We start from the raw sequence: 23,141 nt of genomic DNA, 5'->3' as shown, positions 1-23,141 counted from the left end.
GCATTTGAATATGTATGACTAATCAGAAATTAATAAACAATTAAATGGTAGCCAGTTACAGATGTAAGAGGAATTTGGCAACCTTGATTTCTAGAGCGAACATATCTGATCTTGTAGAACTTGGATCACTGTGCAAATCAGATCATGGAATCTGTAGACAGAAATGATGGCAACGTGGTCTAAGGGCTACCCCATCCTTTCTCTCCCTTTGAAAAACAGATGATAATAGGTGCCTAGAGCTGCAACTAGAACGTGCAGCTCCTACTACTACATACATTGCTGCATTTGAATGCTGCTCTGATTCTCTTTTCGCAAAAAAGGAATTTTGCTTTCACCTCTGAAACGTATCTAAAGTGCAACAACAACCAATTGCAAGGTGGGTGGAATGGATGAGAAATGTCACTTTGGTTCAGCCCAAACACACACAGACACACCCATTATGACATCTGGAATGGGATTAGGTAGAGATAAAGCCACACAAACTGAAAAGTCCTAAAAAACTACAAGGAATGCTCTCTAGGGGAATAAGCCTGAGGCAGAGTTAAACAGAATTAGCCTCAGGCACATTTAGACAGGTGAAAGGCGGCAGCGGCTGCTGCTGCTATAAGAAGTCAGATTATCCTGGTAGTTTAGAGAACAGGGAAGAAAACTGAGCTCCTTATTTTTAATTTGGCTGTGCAGATAAATATGGAGTCTGTGACTGAGGCAGCAATTATCTTTCTTTTTGTGCTCTTCCTTTTTTTCTTCACATTCTTAAAAATGTACCAGAAGCAGGACCAACTACCTCCAGGACCTACTCCTTGGCCCCTTCTGGGGAACATCCTGCAAAAAGATGTGCTGCAGCTGTCACAAACCTATCCGAAGGTGAGATCTTTTTTCTTGCAGCATGCTCTCACTGTTCTACAGGGAGTGAAACATGATTTTTATGTGAAACTGCTTACAAGGGGCCAGATTTTGGACAGGGGAAGGGAACAGATAGCCCATCTGTGTTGCCAGTGCTCCTGGGTTGATGCTCTGTTGCCCCATGTCATTTGGGTTAGTTGTCCAGTTGGGAATGGCATTGCTTGGGGATGTGAATTCAGCTTTGTATCCCATGCACGTTTAGACATGCACCCATCTCCTTGGTCATCTATATTCCATTTGACTAACAGGAGTGCTTCAGGGATGGCAGTAGTGAGCTCCTTCAGGTATAGTGTAACCCTATTTAGGGCACGCAACTTACTGACTTCCTAGATCCATTGGAAATTTTAAAAATCATTAAGTTCTGGATTTTTAAAAAATCATTAAGTTCTGGATTTTTCTTCATGAGACATGCAAATAATATTTGTTATCTGTCTGTTATTTGGGAAAAAAATCTTACGGTGGCTTCCAAATACTGTTCCTTTTGCTTTGTTTTTATTATCAATCATTTAACAAAGAAATATATTCTCATCTGTCAGAGAGATTAGAAATCCTGCACATGCCTTCAAATACCTTCTGATGGAGCAAGAAAAGTCCGGACCCTCATCTTTTTATAGCCACTGCAATTTATGCATACAAAAGTATGATTAAATGTTGTCAAGAAACAGCCTACTGAATCAACCTGCTCTCTGGTTATTCCTTTAGTTCATTAAAAAGTATGGCCCCATGTTTACTGTTTGGATGGGTACAAAGCCAATGATTGTGCTCTGTGGATATGAAACAGTGAAAGATGCTTTGGTGAATTATGCTGAAGAGTTTGGTGGCCAAAGCCCAATCCCCTTCTTTACTTACATGACCAAGGATCGGGGTGAGTATTCCTTCTCACTTCCATAGTTTATTTCAGATCCCCTTTCGTTTAAAATGAAGTGTCCAATTCAAATAGTGTCAGAAGAGGAGGGAAATGTGCATGTGTCTTAAGGAAGTGCTGGATCTAGAGTTTCTTATGCAGAATGAAACAAAAACAAATCATTTTTGTTGATTAAGAGTGAAATCCTAAAATGTTTATTTTGAAGTAAGTCTCATTGAGCTTAATGGAACTTACTCGCATGCAACAAACGCACTTCATTTGAATAATACATTACAGTATAGGGGTGCACATTTTTTTTTAATGCAGATAAACAATTTAATTTATGAAATAGGCTGGTGAATCAGCTCAAATTAGCAAACATATATTATCTGATTTTGATGGCCTTGAAAGCCACAAATGGGAATTGCTGGTAGCTGATGAACTTACTGCAGATTAGTGTAGTATTAATACTATTAATATTCCAGAAAAAAGTATGGGGAATTTGTGTCCCTCCAGAAGTTGTTGAAATACAACAGGGATGGGGAACCCTTGGTCTATGGGCCAAACACAGCCAGATTTCATTTTTCCTCCTTGCCTACCATCCATCATCTGTTCAATGGGGAGCAGCTGAGAGGGATAAGAGCTTTGATCTTGTGCAAACCATCAATTGCAACTCTTTCCTCAGCAGCAACATTGGCTGCAAGATGATCAAGGTAGAATAGGAAATGTCTCAGCAGGACATTGGGGTAACTTACAAATATGCAAGAAGTCATTCATACATGTTGCAATTACACACATGCATGTCATATTTGGTCTATTAAACATATAGCCAGGAGGGACCTGGGAGATAGTGCTCAGCAGAGGGGTCATTCCTTCAAGGTGCAGGTAATACTCCATGAGTGGAGAGGTAGATCCTATGCAGATGAAGTTCCACTAATGGCTTTCCTTGGGAAAGCTGTTAGAGAGGGCATCACCCACACCTGCAGGATTGATTCCTATTCAGTGGAGGCATCAGGCAGAAAGGCAATCATCAGGAAGCAATGATGTTGATCTTACCTTCTCCCAAAAGATGCAGCTAGTGAACAGAAGTAGGTCTTGGCCTCTTGGTTTTTCTGCTCTGCCTGCTTCTCCTTCCTTCCTTCCTTCCTTCCTGATGCCCTACCGCCTTACAACCACATAAGGATCTGGATCATCCAACTTGACTCATAGCAATCCTTGGCTGTCTGAACCCAACCCATCCAACACCCAAATCTCTCTGGGCTGGCCTGATTTTACTCAGGATTTGACCTAATTAAATGCACATCCCTAATAACTGGCTGCAAACTTTATTGTGCTTTAAACCAATATGTTGCCAATATCAAATTGGAGAATGTGCAGTGTAACACTTTTACTCTAACCACCCAGGGCTCATCACCACAAATGAGATGAAATGGAAAGAGCTGCGCAAGTTCACAATGTCCACCCTGAGGAACTTTGGGATGGGGAAGAAAACAATGGCTGAGCAAATACAGGAAGAGGCAAAGTGCTTGGTGGAAGCAGTGGAAGCAACACAAGGTCTGCTTTGGGGCCATTTTATACCAGAGGGGCATAGCTTTGTCTTGTTGAGCAGAACTGAACTAATAGTTATTATGTTAGTTAAGGGATCTGTGCATGAAATGAAAATATTATCTAGAAATAATCAGAAAACAAAGCTGATTTAGTCATTCTGTCCACGTGATTAGAATTGAATGGGGTGGGGCCAAAGGCTGCATTGAGTTCAGTTGGGGATACTTCTGAGTAGACATAGCTGGATAGCACTGATAGTCTGTTTTTTTCTCTTTCTGGGTCATGTCTTCTAGATTGTGAAGGCTCATCCACACCTGTCTGTGTTGTGATTTCTAGGCAGAGGTCTATAATTTGTAGGCACTGGTCTGCAGAACAATTTGACCAGTCTCTTTCCCTGGGAAAACCCACTTTTTATTGCTGAATAGGAGCAAACACCAGTTGGGTCAGTTTTCTGCAGATTGATGTTTGTTCCAATTCAGTAGTAAAAAACACCCAAAAGAACCAAGGTCACGACTGACGTAATGCCAAACACACAAAGGTCGTAACCGGCTGATGAATAATCACAATTCTCATCAAATGAACAGATAAACAAATGTAATATCTGTAAATTGTGGATCCCAAGATACTTTTGGACTCATGTTGATGGCGTATATTTACAGTTGAATGGTGTGCCTATCTATTATTATGTTTGAGATTTATATTACATTTGTTTATCTGTTCATTTGATGAGAATTGTGATTATTCATCAGCCGGTTACGACCTTTGTGTGTTTGCCAATTCAGTAGTAAGCAGTGAATTTTCCCAGGGAAAGCAGCAGGACTCATACCTACAAATCACAGACCTGTGCCTAGAAATTTCTGCACAAACCGAAGTGTGGAGCCCTAAGCCTGAGTAGCAAATGCTATTTTTGATCTGGGAGCATATCAGACTGAACAGTTGAGTAACAAATGTATTAAGTAATGAATAAAGACATTAAAAACCCACTAAAATCGCCATCAAAAAGAAAGAAATCTGACAAGAACAACAGGAATGGTAGTTTAAAAACAAACATGTTTCAGAGGAGCCACAGAAAACCAAAGGCTTCCTTGAAAAGGAAGGTGTTCATGCTTTAATGGTCGTCTGTCTGAGAAGAGGTGAGGCAGACCTCCTTGAGCAGGGTGTTCTAGGTCATGAGTGAAGCCACCAAAAAGCCAGCTTCTGGGTCACCAAGGCCTATATTGATGACCTTAATACTTGAGTGGCTTCATATTGAAGAAGACAGTTCTTTAGGTATCCTAGGGTGGATCTACACATGGTTTTTAACATTAAGGACGTGTTAAGGAATGGTTTTCATAACATATATGGACACATGACGTCCTACTTTTAACGTTCATAATGCATTATTAAAATGTGAAACCAGAAGGCACTGCAGAGCAACCAGCAGTAGGGAGACAGCGTTTTGAGGGGAGGGGGGAAACAAAGCTAAGAAACACTTTATTTTACAAGTCTGCCCTGTGACATTTTAGAATGATATATTTAATATTGTTCTAATAATGTTAAACAGGTCAGTGTAGATCCAGCCCCAGTTTCAAATTGTATAGGTTTTTTAGATATTAATCTTGCATTGGAGGCTCTAAATGTTATGCGGTCCCGCTAATTGAGTCCTCTTGCCTTGCAGGGCAGAACTTTGATCCAAGCAACCATGTTTTAAGTGCTGTTGCTAATGTGATCTGCTCTGTTCTGTTTGGGAGTCGGTATGACTACAAAGATCAGGACTTCCAGGAATATCTGTGTATTTTGATGGGATTCTTGAGGTTCTTTGACACATTTTCAGCAAAGGTACGTCCTTCAGTCTGCATCCTAAGCACAAGAACCATGTTCTACTACCAGAATGGGTGGATAGGGACGGCCATTTACCACGTTGTAATTTGTCATAGTGCACGTGTAACCAGCTAGTCAGCCAAGTCTTGACAAGAATCTTAGCACTCCCATTCCAAAGAAGAAGAATGGATGGCAAGAATGACCTTCTAGCCACAGACTCTGAGAGTACTGTTCAAAGGATAGAGTTGCCATACTTGTACCATCTTTTCTTAGGTGTGCAACTTCATCCCAAAGATAATGGACTACCTGCCTGGTCAACATAAGAGGACTTACTCTGATCTTGAAAAGGTCTTTGACCTTATTCGCCAGAAGGTAGAATTCCACAGGCAGACCCTGGATGCTCAGAATCCCCGTGACTATATAGACTGCTTCCTTATCAGGTCAGAAAAGGTAGGTGAGATGCCTATTACTTTCTTTAACATTTACTCTGATTTTCAGTTTCTCGTTGCCTTTGTATTCCCAGGTTCTTGCTGTATATCCATTTTTTGGCTGCAGTGGCTGCTAAATGCCATTGTGTTTTAGTTTCCAGACATGTGATGTGATGAAGAGGTCTTTGCTAACCTGCATCTTTCAAGCAAAGCCAAGCAGCTGCAAAAAAATGATAGCTGCAGCTGCTCATGATATTTGTGCTTCTTGTTGCTTTGTGAAAGCTTAGTGCCAAAAACAAATGTATTATCTCAAGAAATTGTGTCATCACATTTTGGCAGGGCCCATATTGTTGCAACAGAACATCTTCCTGTTCTGTGAAATTCTTCCCAGTACATGAACAGTGCCACAATTATTTCAACGGCAGCTTCAATTTGGCAAGTAGTCCTGTGTGCTCTTACTATGGCTAGGAGTAAGGCAAAACCTGAATGGACTATGTAATCTACAGAAGTGTTCTGTATCCATCTCTCACATGGCGGCTTTACAATTCTTCTTTCCCTTTCATGGTAATGTATAGGAACCAACATTTACTAATGACTTCTACACCACTGAGGATCTTGTCATGACTGTGTTTGTACTCTTTCAAGGAGGAACGGCATCCACAACTCAAGCCTTGCTTCTCAGCTTTCTTCTGATGACCAAGTTCCCACACATTCAAGGTACTCAGAGTCCAAAGAACAGGTGGTGTGGCTCCTTTAGGTTCTACTATGTAGGGGGGGGGAGGCATTCAGGATAAGAATATAACAAGTTCCTGATAAGGATTTCCATGAAGAATCTCTACATCAGCATGCAGGATATGTAGACACTGTTTGCCTAACCTTAAAAAATTGAGGGGAATCTACTGGTCAATTTCTGTCTGATTTGCTTTTGATTGGTAAGGTTTCCTCTCTCCCTTTCCCTGAACAATTTCCTGGGCTAAGGATATGCTCAGAAGCACATTCTTACAAAATTTCTGAGTGTTATCTATGATCAAGCAGGGGGAAAGAATGGGAAAGGGAGGATGTGGAAATAGTTGTGCATGGGGAGGGGACACCTACGATGAGTTGTGCAAGTATCTCATCCAAGAGAAACAGAGGGGGGAGGAGAGAAGGGATGCTGACTGATCTTATCAGTCTAAGGATATTAACTCAGAGAGGAGTTAGTCAGAATATGACTTAGTGTTCTAGAAGTAAAACTGATTGCCATTAATTGCAGCAAAAGTCCAGCAGGAGATTGATGATGTGATAGGTACCAACCGCTGTCCTAGCATGGAAGACCGCATGAGGCTGCCTTTCACCAATGCAGTTGTCCATGAGATCCTCCGTTATGAATTAGTCAGCATTAACCCTGCCGCACGTATGATGACTCAGCCCACAAAATTCAGAGGTTATACAATCCCACAGGTGCGATAACTCAGCATTTTTTTTTAGATCTTCTTTGAGAGCTGTCAACATCTAGTATGTGTTCATGCACCCCAAGGAGATTAGCACTGTGGTACCAAAGAAAAAGTTTACCAAAATATTTTAAGGCAGACAATGAATTCCAACTCCTTCTCAATTTACTCTGCATGCTACCTGGTCTAGTTATCAGATTGTAGTGTAAGGATGGGTGGCAGACAGTTGGTGCACTCAAGAATTTGATGCAACATTACCTGATTCGCCCTGTCAAACGAGTGCCCAGAACGGAACATACATCTGCAGGGACTAGTGTGCAGTCACTTCCTTAACAATTTTGAAAAGAATTTTTATCCTGTGAGCTGTAGATGCTGCGCTTTGTTTCACTAAGTGTACCGGTGGAGAACCTATGGCTCTCCAGATTTTTGCTGGAGCCCATCTCTCATCATTTCTGACAACTGGTCACAATTTGCCCACCACTGCCTTCAAGAAGATAGAAGGCTGATTGTTTGATGGTTTCTTAAGTACTGTTAACGTTAATCCAAATACTATATTCAGTTAAAAACAGTATTTACCGTTTTCACCAAGTATGTAGAGATGATAGTCATACACTTTCTTTTTCTGTTCCTGAAGAACACTGCTGTCCTTCCAGTGATTGTGTCTGTGCTCTTTGACCCAATGCATTGGGAAACTCCGGAGAAGTTTAATCCAGGGCATTTCTTGAACACCAGAGGTGAATTTAGGATGAGAGATGCCTTCATGCCTTTTTCTGCAGGTAACAGTCCAGAGGATGTCAGTTTGCATGAAGTGTTTTGCTGGATAGTTATGGTATTGCCTCTCTGTAAAATAGTGACCAACCTTAATATAGACAATGATTATATTTCCCAATGTTTTTGGATGGGTGGTGGGCATCTAGTAGGTGTCCTACCAGCACTCTGTGGAGCTAGTGCTGCTTTGTGTTTGTTTTGTTTATTTATTTCTTGTGTTTATATCCCACTTTTCTCTCCAAGGAGCTCAAGGTGGGGTACATGGTTCCCCCCTCCTCATTTAACCCCCCCCCCCAACAACCCTGTGAGATAGGCTAATCTGAGAGTAACCCAGTGAACCCTGGTCTTCCTAGCCACTATACCACACTGGCTTTCATTTTGCCTCTGCCATGACAGAGAAATGTCATGGGAGTCTGCAGTGAGTTATAGGGGTTAGTTGAGGTGCTTGGAAACCCTCACACATCCAATAATGTCATTGTGGGAGTGGCAAATTCCAAATTTGGGTTGGAATTTGACTTGGAATATACCAAGCAATTTTCTATTATTAATTCATGGAATATAGCTCATTTTAGAAAGTCCTATTCTGAACCAAGTTGGGTGGGTTTGCACACCAGTAATTTGAAAGAGCCATGTGACAGTCCACCATTGGAGGGAAGTTTGAGGTGTCCCAGTTCTGCAATTTATCTCATATCCATCTGAGATCTTAACTTGTCCTTGGAACTGCTCAGAAGGTTGTTGTAAAAGGTGGGGAGAGGAGGTGAGCAGCTAGAATCTAAGCTTCTTTAGGTTCTTCTGCCAGTGGTTTGGTAGAGATTAACGGGACTTCTGTCCAATATGAGATAGGGTTGCCATATTTTGAAGAACAAAAAAGAGGACATACTTAATGACTTCTACTTTTAACTATGGCTCACTATGATGACACTCATGTTACATACCCCTGAAAAAGAGGGTGTGTCCTGGAAAATATGGCAACTCTATTTTCTAATGAGAGAGAAGTGGCTACAGTGAAGGACCTTCCTCAGTGTGGAACAGCTTATGAAACCAGGTCTCTTCTTAACACATTGCTTTGAGTCTGCATTGATGTGAGGTGATGACTCACATTTTAATGAAGTTTCCTGGGCACTAGAGATGTGTCATGTTATTGAGCTGCTCTTTTTTTCTCCCAGGGAAACGGGCATGCCCAGGAGAGTCACTGGCTCAGATGGAGCTATTCCTGTTCTTCAGTACTTTGCTCCAGAACTTCACCTTCCAGCTGGTTGGAGATCAAGAGAAGATGGATATAAAATCTGTGTGGTCTGATTACTGCAGAAATGGGGGGTATCCTCAGTTGGTAGCAATTAGACGTTTTGTGTGATCTTGTGGCAGCAAGACATAATTTGCTGATGTAAGTTCACTTATAAAGATAGAACCACAGCTGATTCAAATAAATAATTTTTTTTGTAAAACTGAATTGATAATGCACAAATCATTTAATTTTAACAAATGTTCTCCCTATTTTACATTTCCTATTTCCTTTGCTCCTTGTGTCTGGCCACCAGTTCATAAAGATCCCAGTTTGCCTCTGCTAAGCACAAAAATCCCTCTGAGGCATGCAACTGCAGCTTGTGATTCAGGATACATTCATAACATATGTACAGCCCTAAAAATATGCCATGAACAGATGAAAAGTGTCAGTCTCTTAACATTCAAAATGCTTGCCTCCACGACAACCTGAACACCATAGGTGTGGTAAATTCAACACAGATGTCCAATGCACAGTCTACTCTGATATAGTGAGCTGATTTCAGCTCTTGTAGCAAGAGGACATGCAATGTTTGCAGCTGTCCACCCAACTACACGCCTCCTCAACATTTGGTGTCATAGTTTATTTGTGCTAGTTGGGAGGGGTCAACCACATTGGTCCAGGGTAGTAAAGGCATCTTTATATAGGGAGTGGTGCCAGCTGTGGCCTAGTAGCCTCGGTTTGTCATGGACTGACTGGATGCAGAAGAGTGCTGAGAGGCATCAGGATGACATCTGGTCCTCAATACCATTCAAGCTATATGTCAGATTTAGCACTTCTCTCACACAAGACACAACACACTGGCAGTTCAACTAGTTGAGGTTATTTATCAACAACAGGCTTTCAGCAATCTGAGCTTCCCACAACTCATACCTCACTATCGGAGTCAGTTGACTCAACTGGCTTCTAGCCCCTTCCAAGGCTAGATATACGCCAAGCCTGCCCCCGCTTCCTGCTGGTCTTCCTTTGTTCTAATTGCTTGCTCCGCCTCCTACTTCTTGGAGACTCAGGTGCATCCAATTCCTCCTCCTCTGGAGTTGAATCCACCCCCCTACCACCACCTGCATCCTGCTCCTTCATCTCTGTGCTGCTGCGAAAACTTATAGGCAGCATTTTTCGTTGTGTGAATGAACCAAGTTCCTGTTCTCCTCTGCTTCTCCCTCTCCCTCTGGCAAGTCCTCTCTGCCAGCCATGTCTCTGATACTATATAAAGCTGTTGGGGGTTGTCATTAAGAGATTTGGAGCACTGTGTCATCACTATGCTGATTCTGGTATAGCCAATGTAGAACCTGTACCAATGAAACAGTAGGATGAGGGTCAATAAGCTGAAGCAGCTCTTCATCTTAGAACTAGTTAAGGACGCAGATGCACTTACTCTGAGGGAACAGGTATACAACAGTTTGTGGGTTCTCTTTGACCCATCATTGCCAATTGAAGTCCAAGTAGGAAGGCTTTTAACCAGCTTTGGCTGGCATACAGACCCTAACCAGAAGGCAATCCTATATAGGGAATTTTTAAGGTTTAATGTTTCATTGTGTTTTTATATATGTTGGAAGCTGCCCAGAGTGGCTTGGGCAACCTAGTAAGATGTGTGTGGTATAAATAGTAAAGTTATCATTATGGAATGTGACATCCCTATTTTCATTGGAGAAATGTTGGAGGGTATATGCAACTCTACCTGGGCAGTGATAGCTTGGCCACAGTGACCCATGCACTGGTACCCTCATGACTAGGTGACTGCAATGTGCTGGGACCACCCTGCTTGGAACTTACATTGAATCAGAGTTACCATTTTTAGGCCCAATCACCCAGTGTTGCTGCCTGTATGTGTAAGTAAACCATATATCCTAAAGTCTCTGCTGTGCCTCGTTCCAAAAAGAAAACACGAACCCCGGGTAAGTGCCTGCAACCCCTGGAATCTCGCACCGCTCAGTGATTGGTGTGGCATGCAACAATACTTTGGCAGCAAGTTCCACTTATTTCAAGCGGGTGACTAGAACTAGGCTTACTACATCGAACGGCTAGCAACAAATCATTGTTTCAGTTAGAGGTCTGCCCTCCATCAAAGGGCCACCATTCCCCTTACAAACACATTTCTAGAAACTTGAGAGAGATGACAGGAGCAGGCTGGAAAGGATTGTCACACAGATTACAATATCCTCAGATAGGGCTTCATCATGAGTAAGTGAAGAAGTCACATCCACAAGGTAGTGAATGACTCTGTCTCATGGGAAGATGGAGACATCAGGATGTTTAATGACCGAGATACCCGTATCCTTCTGCTCCCAGTGAGAGTCAATGCTCTCCCATGTAAACAGCCCAAACAATAGCTACATTCAAAAGTCCTAAGTGCTATGAGTTTAGGCCTTGTTGTTGTTCAGTCGTTCAGTCGTGTCCGACTCTTCATGACCCCATGGACCAGAGCACACCAGGCATGCCTATCCTTCACTGCCTCTCGCAGTTTGGCCAAACTCATGTTAGTAGCTTCGAGAACACTGTCCAACCATCTCATCCTCTGTCGTCCCCTTCTCCTTGTGCCCTCCATCTTTCCCAGCATCAGGGTCTTTTCCAGGGAGTCTTCCCTTCTCATGAGGTGGCCAAAGTACTGGAGCCTCAGCTTCAGGATCTGTCCTTCTAGTGAGCACTCAGGGCTGATTTCTTTAAGAATGGATAGTTTTGATCTTCTTGCAGTCCATGGGACTCTCAAGAGTCTCCTCCAGCACCATAATTCAAAAGCATCAATTCTTCGGCGATCAGCCTTCTTTATGGTCCTAACGGTGATTAAATTATTTCTAAAAGAGACACAGGTGCAAGGGTAGTATGAATGGAGCCTGTAAAAAAGATTTCACTGTAATCTTAATCCATAAGCAAATGTGTAGCATGTATCTTTCATGTTGAGATGACTGGCCTAACTTCAAGAAGTTTTTGTTTCAGGCTCACAATATGTATCATGAACTTAGGTTTCATCATTCTGTTGTCTCTGCACTATACAGGTTTTATAGATATATATATATAACAAACGGAATGTAGACTACCTATATAAAAAATTAACCTGTTTTGCAACCTGGTGCCCTCTGACATTCAACACATAAAATTATATAGACACTCTTGTGTAACACATTCTTTTAAATGTGCACTTCTCCCATTTGTGTGTTCCACCTCTCCAGCTATAAAATGTGTAGATATATTTTATACAAAAGTATGCCTAAAAATACATATATTTGTGAAAATAATATACAAAAAAGGATTATGTTAGGGGGAAATCTCTTGCAAAATTGCACAATAAAATGCTGCCAGATTTTCACAGAGAATTTTTCATACACAAGGATCTCAAAATGATGCAGTAAATGTGGCAAACTCAATTTAAGATTGGAAACATTGGAAACTCTGGGAATCCAAAATGACGGATCCATTCATAGTGTCAAATGGACAGGCAGGTTGAGGCAACCTTTTATGTTATAGTGAAAAGGTTAGAAGCCCTCAGGTTTTAGCAGTACAATAAACTCTTAGTGCCCGGAATAATGACACGTTAAAGCACTTTTTAAAACTGGGATGATCCCCATGGTGAAAGACAGCATGGAATTAATTACAGATAAGGCTACACACACTGAAAAACCCTGTAAATGATTATGAATGCTCTCTAGGGAATGTGCCCATGGCAGATAAACGGGTAAACAATTATCATTGCTGCTATAAGAGCAGAAGTGCCTCAGTGTCAGGTTGTCTTGGTGGTTTAGAAGGTAGGGGGAAACTACCTTCCTCATCTACAACTTGGACTTGCAGATACTGTAGATATGGAGGTGATAGGTGAGGCAGGAATTATCTTTCTTCTCTTGGTACTCTCAATTTTATTATTCTCATCTATGAAAATGTATCAGGGCCAGCTACCTCCAGGACCCACTCCTTGGCCCCTTCTAGGGAACCTCCTGCAGAAAGATACAAGGAACGTCTCTGACTCATACCAAAAGGTAAGAACACCTCCTGTAGCATTTGTTCATGGTTCTCTGTCTGCAGTACAGAATAATTGCCTACAATGAAAGTGTAGCTAAAAAGTGTAGCTCATTTCTTCCTCATTCAGCATGCATAGTACTTTGGTGTTTCAAGATTCAAATTACTCCCTTAATTTTCTGGAAGGGGTCTTTTCTATGCTCCCCATCTCCCCAGATTTCTGCCCCATGTATAAAGTAGTTCTTCTGGAGAGGGAATGGGAGAGTGCTGTGTGTTGCATGGGGACAAACTACCATGCTGCAAACATGTAACAAAGCCCAGGTGGCTCCCTTCTCCCTTGCAAAATGCCCTTGGGGAGGGGGCAATTTGTATCTGAGAGAGGATGGCAGGGAAGGTAGCGATTATCCTGAAGCAGTCCATTTATTATGCTGACTCTTGTGCCCCCTTCATTTGTTATACGCATGAATGGGGCTCCATGTGCAGAAAGGGCAGTGGAGTTGCATCCATGCCCCACAACTCCTTTGTTCTCAGGCGTCTGAGTAGGCTAAATATTCATACACAGAGCTTGACATGCGTAGGTTTCCACACAATCTAGTGCACAAAGCACACAGGGTGACAGATTATGCAGAGCTCCACACAGGAAGTCTTATCCTACTCATATTTATAGAGTTAGAAGTGACCCTGAAGGTCATCTGGCTCAGACCCCTGCTCAGTGCAGAATTTGAAATGAATGATTCAACTGCAGCACTGAATGTCTGCTTAAATACCTCTAGCAAATGAAAGCCCACAATTCCCAACTAGGGATATAACGAAGGCATTGTTTTCCTTACTGCTCTGTATTGGTCGCACGCAGCACTGTTTCCGTCCCACTGCAGTTTCCGTTCCGCCCCCCCCCCCAAAAAAAATTTCCAACTCACTGACAGCTGTGGCAAAATGATGCAGCATATATAATTTATATAGCTAATTAGGTAAATCAAGTAAATTGCATTGTCGTCACATTATTCTACCCCATTTGTTTCAATGAATAGAAATGCAATACATTTTGGGGAAAACGCAATCAATTATGTACTGTTTGCGGACTGAAAACAACCACAACTGTGAATACCAATCGTATTAGCTAGATTGATTTCCATTCTGGATATGGGACAAATAAGAAAACATTGGCAATTCCCACTCCTTTTTGTTTTTGTTGGAATTCTCTAACATCTTCGCTCTGAAGGCACTCTGTTGCACTGCTGAACAGACTCTTACCATTAGGGACTCCTAATACTTAGCCAAAATCTGTTCCCCTGCAATTTCCACCCAGTGGTACTTGTCTTGCTTTTAGCATCATAAGAGAAGAAGTTTGCTCCATCTTCTGCATGACAGCTGTATAGCTTCTTGAAGATCTACAGGAATGCCAGAGGCAGGGAGCCATGCAACACTGGGAACATGGCCAGTGACATGGCTCTGATGCCCCTTCTACACATAGAGCTGATAACAAATTAAGTTTTGGGTTTAAACAAATGAATGATTGACTAACATATGACCCATCTAAGAATGCTTAACATCACCACTCAATAGATCTTGCAGTAATCCTGATTTACAGCAACTGGCTTAATGCATCCAACTCTTCTCTTATGCTTATCTCAGCTCAGCATGAAGTATGGCCCAATATTCACTATCTGGATGGGACCAAAACCTGTTGTTGTGCTCTGTGGATATGAAGTAGTGAAAGATGCCTTGGTGAATTATTCTGAAGAGTTTGGTGGGCAACCCCCACTTCCCATTTTTGATAGTGTGACCAAGGGTCGGGGTGAGTGCTCCTGTCCATCTTGTTTATTTTGGTTTCCCTTCCGTTTTAACTGGCACCATCTCCTACAGATTTCAGTTTGTCCAGAAACAACCTAACAGTTTCAGGCTGTGTTATTTCAGGGCTCCTCAGCACAAACGAGATGAAATGGAAGGAACTGCGTCGCTTCACCCTCTCCACATTGCGGAACTTTGGGATGGGGAAGATGATGATGTCAGAGCGGATACAGGAGGAGGCAAACTGCCTGGTGGAAGTGATGGCAACCACACAAGGTCTGCTAGCACACGGGAAGGCAGATGTCAGGATAGCAGGGCCTACTTTGTGTTTACTTGCACCCAGAGGCCCATCAGTTAGAGCCAGGTGCAAAAGACATAACCTTAGAAATATAGAACAACATGCTCCTGAGAAGCTGCTGAGTAAAGGGGTTTGGTTTGGTGAGAACCAGGACTTGAGTTCAGCTCACAGCACTTTTGCACAGAAATCCACAAGCTTTGCTAATTTCAGCAGTGTAATCTAAGGGGGAGGAGTCATTTTGCTGCTGCTGGTGTTGAACAACTGAGAGTCAGAATTTTTTGCTGATTTACTGCAGATTACTGCAAGATCTACCACTGTGATAATAGGATGCTGAAAGAGTGGGCCTTATGCCTGATCCAGCAGGGCTCTTATGCAACCTTTTGCATGCAGTTTTTGGCTGCAGAGTTTGCAAGAATGGTGTATTTTGTAAGTAAATATAAATATAATGTACAGTGGTACCTTGGTTCTCATACTTAATCCATTCTGGGAGTCTGTCCGACTCCCGAAACCATTCAAAAACCAAGGCGCAGCTTCCAATTGGCTGCAGGAGCTGCAGGAGCTTCCTGCACTCAAGCGGAAGCCACATCGGATGTTCGGCTTCCAAAAAAGTTTGCAAACCGGAATACTTACTTCCGGGTTTGCGGCATTCAGGAGCTAATTTGTTCAGGAGCCAAGCTGTTCGAGAACCAAGGTGCCACTGTACCATGGCTTGAGCTCAGCATGCAGAATTATGCTTTTTATGCTCTTTCCTTTGCAGGGCAGGCTTTTGATCCGCAAAATAGCATTTCAAGTGCTGTTGCTAACGTGATCTCTGCCATGCTCCTTGGGAGTTCATTTGGCCACAACAACCAGGACTTTCTAGAGTACCAGCGTATTATGATGGACTTCCTGAGGTTCAGCCACACTTTTTCAGGACTGGTATGTTGTCTTCTTTTCAGCCTATGTATGCATCCTCTTCTTGTTGTCTGTGGGTGGACATGAACAACAATATACAAGCAACAAGTGTTACAAGATTTGGAAACCCTTGCAATTCATAGGAGTTCTGATACCTTTTTGTAATTTTGGTGAGGAGCTTGGGGGTACTGCTGGACTCAGTCCTGTTTTTTGAGGGGCAAGTGGGCTTGGTGGCCATGAATAGAGACCAAAGGTTACCCAGAAGAATAGAAACCAAAGTTCCAACCATGTTCTCAGGAAATAGGTAGCAAAAATTATTCAACGAAGTTTCAAGAGAACACTCACAAAGTGGATAGCAAAGTGGTTCACCCAAAGATGTGTCTAACATCCTTTATGTTGTGACAAGAAAAAAACATGTCCATTGAACTGTACTGAAAAGTTTCTGATCACAAGGCTAAAGGGGGGGGGCTCATTATACTTGCTATATCATCTCCTAGGTTTACAACTGCATTCCAAAGATAATGGATTATCTGCCTGGAAGACACAAAAAGGTTTTTGCTGATTGTGAAAAGCTGTGTACCTTCATCCATGAGAGAGTGGAGTACCATAGGCAGACACTGGATCCTCAGAACCCCCGTGACTATATGGATTGTTTCCTTATCAAATTTGAAAAGGTAGATGAGAGTTCCACACTTTTCACATTTCCCGGAAGTCTGAATTTTATTTGGAGCTGTTCAATCCTGCATCCTCCTCTTTCCCCTGATTTTCTTCATATGTTTCTCTCTTAGCTGTTGTGTCTGCTAAAGCTGTTGTGTCTCTTAGCTGTTGTGTCTGCTAAAGACTAATGTGGTATTCTCAAGATGAACTGCAAACGTTCATCTAAGTCCAAGCTAAGATGCTGTCAAAAACAGTGGTTGCAATAGACCGTTATAGTTATTTAAACTACTGATACTAATATTTTAAAAGCATACAATGGATAAGTTCAATTAAAATTAATAATATAAGCAAAAAAAAAAAAAAAACTCTTCAGAACGCCTGCTGAAATAGAAAGCTCTGTGTTAACTACCTGAAGTTCAACAGAGGCAGTAACAGTCTAATCTTAGCCAGGAGAGAGTTCCACAGAACCATGATATTGAATGCATGACTTTTGGTGGATGAATCTGAGCCATGAGATACCATGGGATACCTCCTTCAAATATTTCAGTTACTGGACAGGGATATAGGGATCAAGTGGTCATGAAGGTATATTGGATCCAAGTTGTCAAGGACCTTGTAAATTAATGCAAGAACTTGGTTCAGTAGCATATGGGGAGCCAGTACAATCTTTAAGTTATTAGGAAATATAACATATTTCTGCTGGTTACCATATTACTTTATGAAAACTTGATGCCCATATCTGAGTATGGTAAAAAAAAAAAAAAAGGTAAAGGTAAAGGACCCCTGGACGGTTAAGTCCAGTCAAAGGCGACTATGGGGTTGCGACGCTCATCTCACTTTCAGGCCAAAGGAGCCAATGTTTGTCCACAGGCAGCTTTCTTGGTCATGTGGCCAGCATGACTAAACTGCTTCTGGTGCAATGGAACACCGTGATGGAAACCAGAGCACACGGAAATGCTGTTTACTCAAACGCCGTTTGCGTATGGGCATTATGTTCTTTCAGTTCTTCATATTTGAAAAGTAATCCTATTGACTATTATTCATAGTAGGAATAAACCAAACTCCAAATGGGATATAGCCTACACTCTGCAATCTTGTTTCACATGGGTTCCTTTCCATTCTCCCCATCTTATTTTATAGGAGCAATATTCTGCAAGTGGTCTGTACACCACTGAAGACCTTGTAATGAATACATTTGTCCTCCTTCAAGGTGGAACACTATCCATGACCCATTTTTTGCTGTACAGCCTTCTGGTGATGACCATGTACCCACACATTCAAGGTATGTAGAGTCCAAAGGGCTGCAAAGAATATAGACCCAGGAAATACCAACAGTAGATGAATGGCAAATGAAGATGATGGACTTTAAGGAACTTGCCGAACTGACTGGAAGACTGCACAATCAGGGAGAAGAGACGGTAGAGGAAGATTGGAAGAAATATAAAATGTATTTGAATAAATATTGTAATAATTAGTGTCACCTTAGGAGGTAGTTATAGGTTTTTGTTTAGAAATAGGGTAATTATATGTTTTAGAAGTATATTGGTTAGGATGGTAATTTATAGAAACTGCTAGATAATGTTAAGGAAATGAAATTAGATGGGGGGGGGGGCGAGGGAAGTCACCCAATAATGTGAAGAACAAGTTATGTATGTAAGAATAATCTATTGTTCTCTTTCTTTTTTATTCTCTTTCTTTTCTGTTTCTCTTTCTATCCTTGGTATTAATTGTAATATGATTTTACCTTTTTAAAATCTTACAAAATCAATAAAAATATTTTAATATATATATATATATATATATATATATATATATATAGGGCTCCTTTGGGCTCCAGCAAGAAAAACAAACAAACAAACAAACAAACAAAATAGGGACTCAGAGGACTAAGTGGAGAATGTAACAGAGAATTCCAGCAGTAACTTTGATTGTCATTAATTTCAGAAAAGGTCCAGCAGGAGATTGATGAAGTAGTAGGTGCCAACCGCACCCCTAACATGGAAGACCGGGTGAGACTGCCTTTCACCAACGCAGTGATCCATGAAATCCTACGTTATGAGCTAAACAGTGTGGATCCCATACCACATATGATGACTCAACATACAGACTTCAGGGGTTACTCCATCCCCCAGGTGTGATAAATCAGCAAATCATCAAGGTGGTTGTTGTTAGGGCTCTAAGTATTCCTCATGGGTGTCCTATTCAGACTGCCAGTTTGGTGCCCCCCCCCCCATAAAAAATTGTGGCAAGCAGTGCAAACCAGTTCTTTTCTCTTAAATGTGGTTAAATCAATACAATCCAGTATGGACAAGTATGGGTAAATATGTTTTTGGACCCAAAGAGGCTTCTCTGATTTTCATTGATTTCTGCTTTCCTATTTCTCTCCCTCTGCTAAAACCTATGCTATTACAGAGGGTCCCCAAAACTTTAGGAGTGGCTTGGGGAAGGGGTAGAGGGATCTGGAGTGGAAAGGGAGCAGCAGGAAAACTCTGTTTTATATAAAGTAGTCTGCTCAGTAATGATCCAATCCAATATATTTGGTGAAAACTATAAAAAACAATAAAAACAGTCTAAGCACCATGTTTTCTTCTTTCCCTGAAGGGCACTACTGTTTTTCCTATGACTGTATCTGTTCTCTTCGATCCACTGCATTGGGAGACCCCTGACGAGTTTAACCCAGGGCACTTTTTGAATGAGAAAGGAGAATTCAGGAAGAGGGATGCCTTCATGCCTTTTTTGGCAGGTAACTGTTTGGGGTTGATCTTGGTTTGTATGAGCTGTTGTGTTCGGTCAAAGATGGTAGCTGAATTTGCATACTTGTGAAATAGTGGTCAAATTCTTCAAGACAGAATAAAATGCCAAAGGAAAATCCAGGTGCTTAGAACGACACACCCCAGGCTGTACTATGAAACAATGACTTCTGTGTTATGTATACCGGCCTTTTCATAGGGTTAAGTATTCATCTTGGTGATCGTGGCTCAGTTGTGTGGGATATGGTCTTTTTGTTGTTTAAAGGGTCTTGACTTCTCACTCAGGATGGAGTCTACACCATACCACCACAGTAGCTGCTTTTTGAAGGGTGGGGAATAGCTCAGTAAAATTATTTCTGCCCTCATTTAAGTTCAAATTAAGGGAGTTTAGAAAACATTGACAACATATCATTATTGGACCAAGTCCCATTTTCTCTAATCACCTGTAGATGACTTTTCCCAAAAGACCTGAGGCTGCTGAATAAATTAGAAAAGTGGCAACTGCACCCCAGGGGTTTGTAATGCAAGCTGGGAGAGGAAATGTAGAGCATGGAACTCCTTCAAGTTTGCCCACCCCTAATTCATGATAGGTTAGAGGATGGGTGGCTTACTTTTTGGAGGAGTATCCTTACCTTTTTTGTGTCATGGGACAAGATGGGTAAAAAAGGAGCTATAGGACTACACCTTTAGCTCTGCTTCCGGGGTTCTTTCCAGCTTCCTACCTGTGGTCCAGGAACCTGGTGTACCACTGTAGGCTCCCCATGCAATCCTGAATTCTGTTCCATGTACGGTTCTTGGCCCTCCATGAATACAGCAGGCTCCTGACAGCAGGTGTTTACCCTGAATGTATGAGAATCCATGAGGAGTCATGTGATAGCAGAGGCGTGGCCCACAGACCCTTTATACATGTGTTGCCTGTTCACATGAGGAAATGACGGAATAGCCTGATGCTGAATTCCCTGAGTGTTAGGCATGTCTCGCTTTAGTGAGGTGTTCTTTTTCTCTCCATTTTTCTTCTTGCAGGGAAGCGTGCATGCCCGGCAGAAGCACTGGCTCTCACAGAGCTGTTCCTGTTCTTTACTAGCCTGTTGCAGAATTTCTGCTTCCATATTGTTTCTGAAGAGAGAGATATCACTAGTTTGTTTTACAATTTTAACAGAAGAGGGCTATACCCCCAGATCCAAGCAATTCAACGTTGCAAGTAATGTTGTTAACAGCATTTAATGAGAACAAGGAAGCCACTAGCTCCAAGAATAAATACTGGAGACAGTGAGCTGCTCCTTCCCTTCTATAGGTTGGTTGAAAGATCCATAACCTTCCATCTGATGAGCATCGCATAATCATTTGAAACTCCTTCTTGCATCTTGTCATAATGTATTTAGATTTGTACTTTTTCTGAGAAGTTTGCTCATATATGTTAAATGAAAAAAATAGATTCTCTCTTAATTCAAATGAATAGATTCTTGTGTATTTCAAGCCAAAACATTCAGTTTGTTTGGTTTTATGTCCATCTCACAGGAAGGCATTTCATTTGCTAATCTTTCAACTCCTTGCTTTCTTCTCAAGAATAATTGCTTGAATCTCTTTCAGATAGCATCAGAATAATTTCCAAAAGTACTCTGCATTGTTCTATGAACCGAATCACATATTTTTCAATTCCAGGTTGCCTTGTGGTTGCCCAAAATTCTAGATATGCCTTATTTGGAATGCATGCTGTGAATTCAAATCCTCCCAAAAGGTCGACTGCTTATTGTGTGACACCCAATATAGATATACTACATTATAGATCTATATTGTATATAGTAGATACAATATGTTGTATATTATAGTGTGTGTGTGTGTGTGTGTGTGTGTGTGTGTACCCAATTTTTTCCATCAGAAGGCACACCTGCTTTAGAGAAAGGCAAACCTACATTCTTGTGAAGAATTGCAAGAGTCCAAAGGGCAACAAGTGCCTTGCTCTGCCCTTGTAAACCTTTGCAAACAAGGTGGAATGACCAGATCTACATTACTATTCTGTAATTAGTTGTCCCAAACTGCATGCTCCAAATCTCCTGCCAGCTTTCCCCCAAAAGACACTGCAAGCATTGCTTCTTTGCTTTTTTTGATACTAGGTGCCAATAGTTCCATAGCTTTCTGATTAAATACTCCTTGTGCAAAAGTTTTATTATCTTTTTATATGTGCTGGAAGTCGCCCAGAGAGGCTGTGGAAACCCATCCAGATGGGAGGGGTATAAATAATAAAATTATTATGGTGGTGGTTGTTGTTGTTGTTGTTGTTGTTGTTGTTTTTAAGAGGGCAGTTTGTCTCTGGCTAGTTGGAAACCCTGATAGCATGTAGAGAACCAAGAGCAAGGGGTGATAAAGGGGTAAATGTTGCATCAGGCTATCTACATGGGAAGATGGGAAACTTTGTCAGTGACTATACATAAAGATGACAGTCATGCAAAGAAACCAAGGGGCCATGAAGGGGGATCAGTTTTACCATATAGGCTATATTCCTAATAGCCAACTGAAGTCTTTCTGATGCCACTTATGATACTAGGATTTATTTACTTATTGTTGGCAACTAGGGATGGAGGAGAAAATTGATTCAGTTCTCATTTGAAGCCAAATCTATCAAATTTGCGCTTTCCAAAACAATACGAGAATTGGAACACTGCTCTCCTTTGAATTCACACTTATCTGAATTTTGCAATAAAGTTCTCCAACCAAACGGTATTTACAAAAATGTATATATTAAGGGGGAATGAATAAATCTGTGAAAATGACACACAAAATGCATTAAATTAGAGAAAACTGATCACAAAAATGCATAATTAGCCAAAAAAATGAATATAAAAATGTGTTTGTTAACTGAAATTCACCCTAAATTGCTGCTGAATTTCCATGAGGATTTTATTTTAAATGACAAATTGATGCAAAATATGGAGAAACTTAAGACTAGAAAAATGAGCAACAGAGACAACCAAAATGGACAGATCCTTCCATTTAGGTCTTCCTGAGGTGCACTCCTAGAACCATTGCTCAATCTTATAGAGCTTTTACAAAGAGTATGGCCTCATCTGTAACTTACCATCTACTCATCTTGTACAGTGAGATCTCTACAGGCTTGTCAGGAATGGGGAGCTTGAAGGTTTGGCATTCTCTGTGGACAGGTTCTTCCAACAAGTCACATTAAATTGGCCAAGGGAAAGGTTTTACAGTGTTTACTTTCTAATAGAATTTCAGCCTACTCAAATATCTCATTTCTGCAGTGGAATTTTAGTTGGGTGATAAACTCATGTGTGCCTCCAGAGCTGCTCAGTGGAGAAGTCAGACTGCCTTCCATTTGAATTTTAAGACTTTGTGGTTGCAATGCCTTTCTTTAAAGAGATCTCATCTTGATATGTCAAAGATAATGAGGAAGGGGATACAGGAAAGAAATAAATTACTGTTAAAGTGATAATAACCCCACTGTAGCATCCAGCTGGGTGTGGGGTATTGGAGTGCAGGTCAACTGCACTCAACAACCCTGATATGTTAAATGTGGATGAGGGAGATAAATTCTTCTCCAGTTCGATGTAATCACTGAGGTTTGCTGAGTTAGCAGATCCAGGAATAGTGTTGGCTTGGATTGAGTCGTTTCTCTTCTCTGCCACTCTGTTCATTACTTTCCTTTCTGTTTTGCCCTGATTTAACAACATGCCCAATCTTTCATTAAAATCACTGTCATTTTCAATATTAGAGCAACTTTCTGTACTGGGAGCCACAGGCCATACACACATTTCCTGCTACTTCCCCATCCTCTATTTCCCCCTTTCTTT

The 23,141-nt window shown here is 41.4% G+C and overlaps 2 protein-coding genes across 2 annotated transcripts; both read left to right on the top strand.

Annotated features, from left to right (window-relative positions):
- Positions 1 to 687: 687 nt before the first annotated feature.
- On the top strand, positions 688 to 9,072 carry LOC117039203 (cytochrome P450 2C16-like). Its single transcript, XM_033136288.1, has 9 exons — positions 688 to 864; positions 1,606 to 1,768; positions 3,152 to 3,301; positions 4,950 to 5,110; positions 5,366 to 5,542; positions 6,096 to 6,237; positions 6,773 to 6,960; positions 7,585 to 7,726; positions 8,885 to 9,072. The coding sequence occupies exons 1-9, from the start codon at positions 688 to 690 to the stop codon at positions 9,070 to 9,072; spliced, it is 1,488 nt and encodes a 495-aa protein (XP_032992179.1).
- A 3,722-nt stretch (positions 9,073 to 12,794) lies between these two features.
- On the top strand, positions 12,795 to 20,540 carry LOC117039199 (cytochrome P450 2C16-like). Its single transcript, XM_033136277.1, has 9 exons — positions 12,795 to 12,968; positions 14,581 to 14,743; positions 14,863 to 15,012; positions 15,792 to 15,952; positions 16,426 to 16,602; positions 17,726 to 17,867; positions 18,530 to 18,717; positions 19,187 to 19,328; positions 20,359 to 20,540. Exons 1-9 carry the CDS (start codon positions 12,795 to 12,797, stop codon positions 20,538 to 20,540), a joined length of 1,479 nt encoding a protein of 492 aa, XP_032992168.1.
- The last annotated feature ends 2,601 nt before the right edge of the window (positions 20,541 to 23,141 follow it).

This window comes from Lacerta agilis, chromosome 2, assembly GCF_009819535.1.
Source record: "Lacerta agilis isolate rLacAgi1 chromosome 2, rLacAgi1.pri, whole genome shotgun sequence".
Lineage (NCBI taxonomy): Eukaryota > Metazoa > Chordata > Lepidosauria > Squamata > Lacertidae > Lacerta > Lacerta agilis.
This window is presented reverse-complemented; position numbering and strand designations above follow the sequence as displayed.

Coding starts and splice junctions, on each gene's coding strand:
- LOC117039199 (XM_033136277.1), top strand. CDS start 12,795: ATGGAGGTGATAGGTGAGGCAGGAATTATCTTTCTTCTCTTGGTACTC. Junction 15,953..16,425: donor GCCACACTTTTTCAGGACTG/GTATGTTGTCTT, acceptor ATCATCTCCTAG/GTTTACAACTGCATTCCAAA. Junction 18,718..19,186: donor GGGGTTACTCCATCCCCCAG/GTGTGATAAATC, acceptor CTTTCCCTGAAG/GGCACTACTGTTTTTCCTAT.
- LOC117039203 (XM_033136288.1), top strand. CDS start 688: ATGGAGTCTGTGACTGAGGCAGCAATTATCTTTCTTTTTGTGCTCTTC. Junction 865..1,605: donor TGTCACAAACCTATCCGAAG/GTGAGATCTTTT, acceptor TTATTCCTTTAG/TTCATTAAAAAGTATGGCCC. Junction 6,238..6,772: donor CAAGTTCCCACACATTCAAG/GTACTCAGAGTC, acceptor CATTAATTGCAG/CAAAAGTCCAGCAGGAGATT.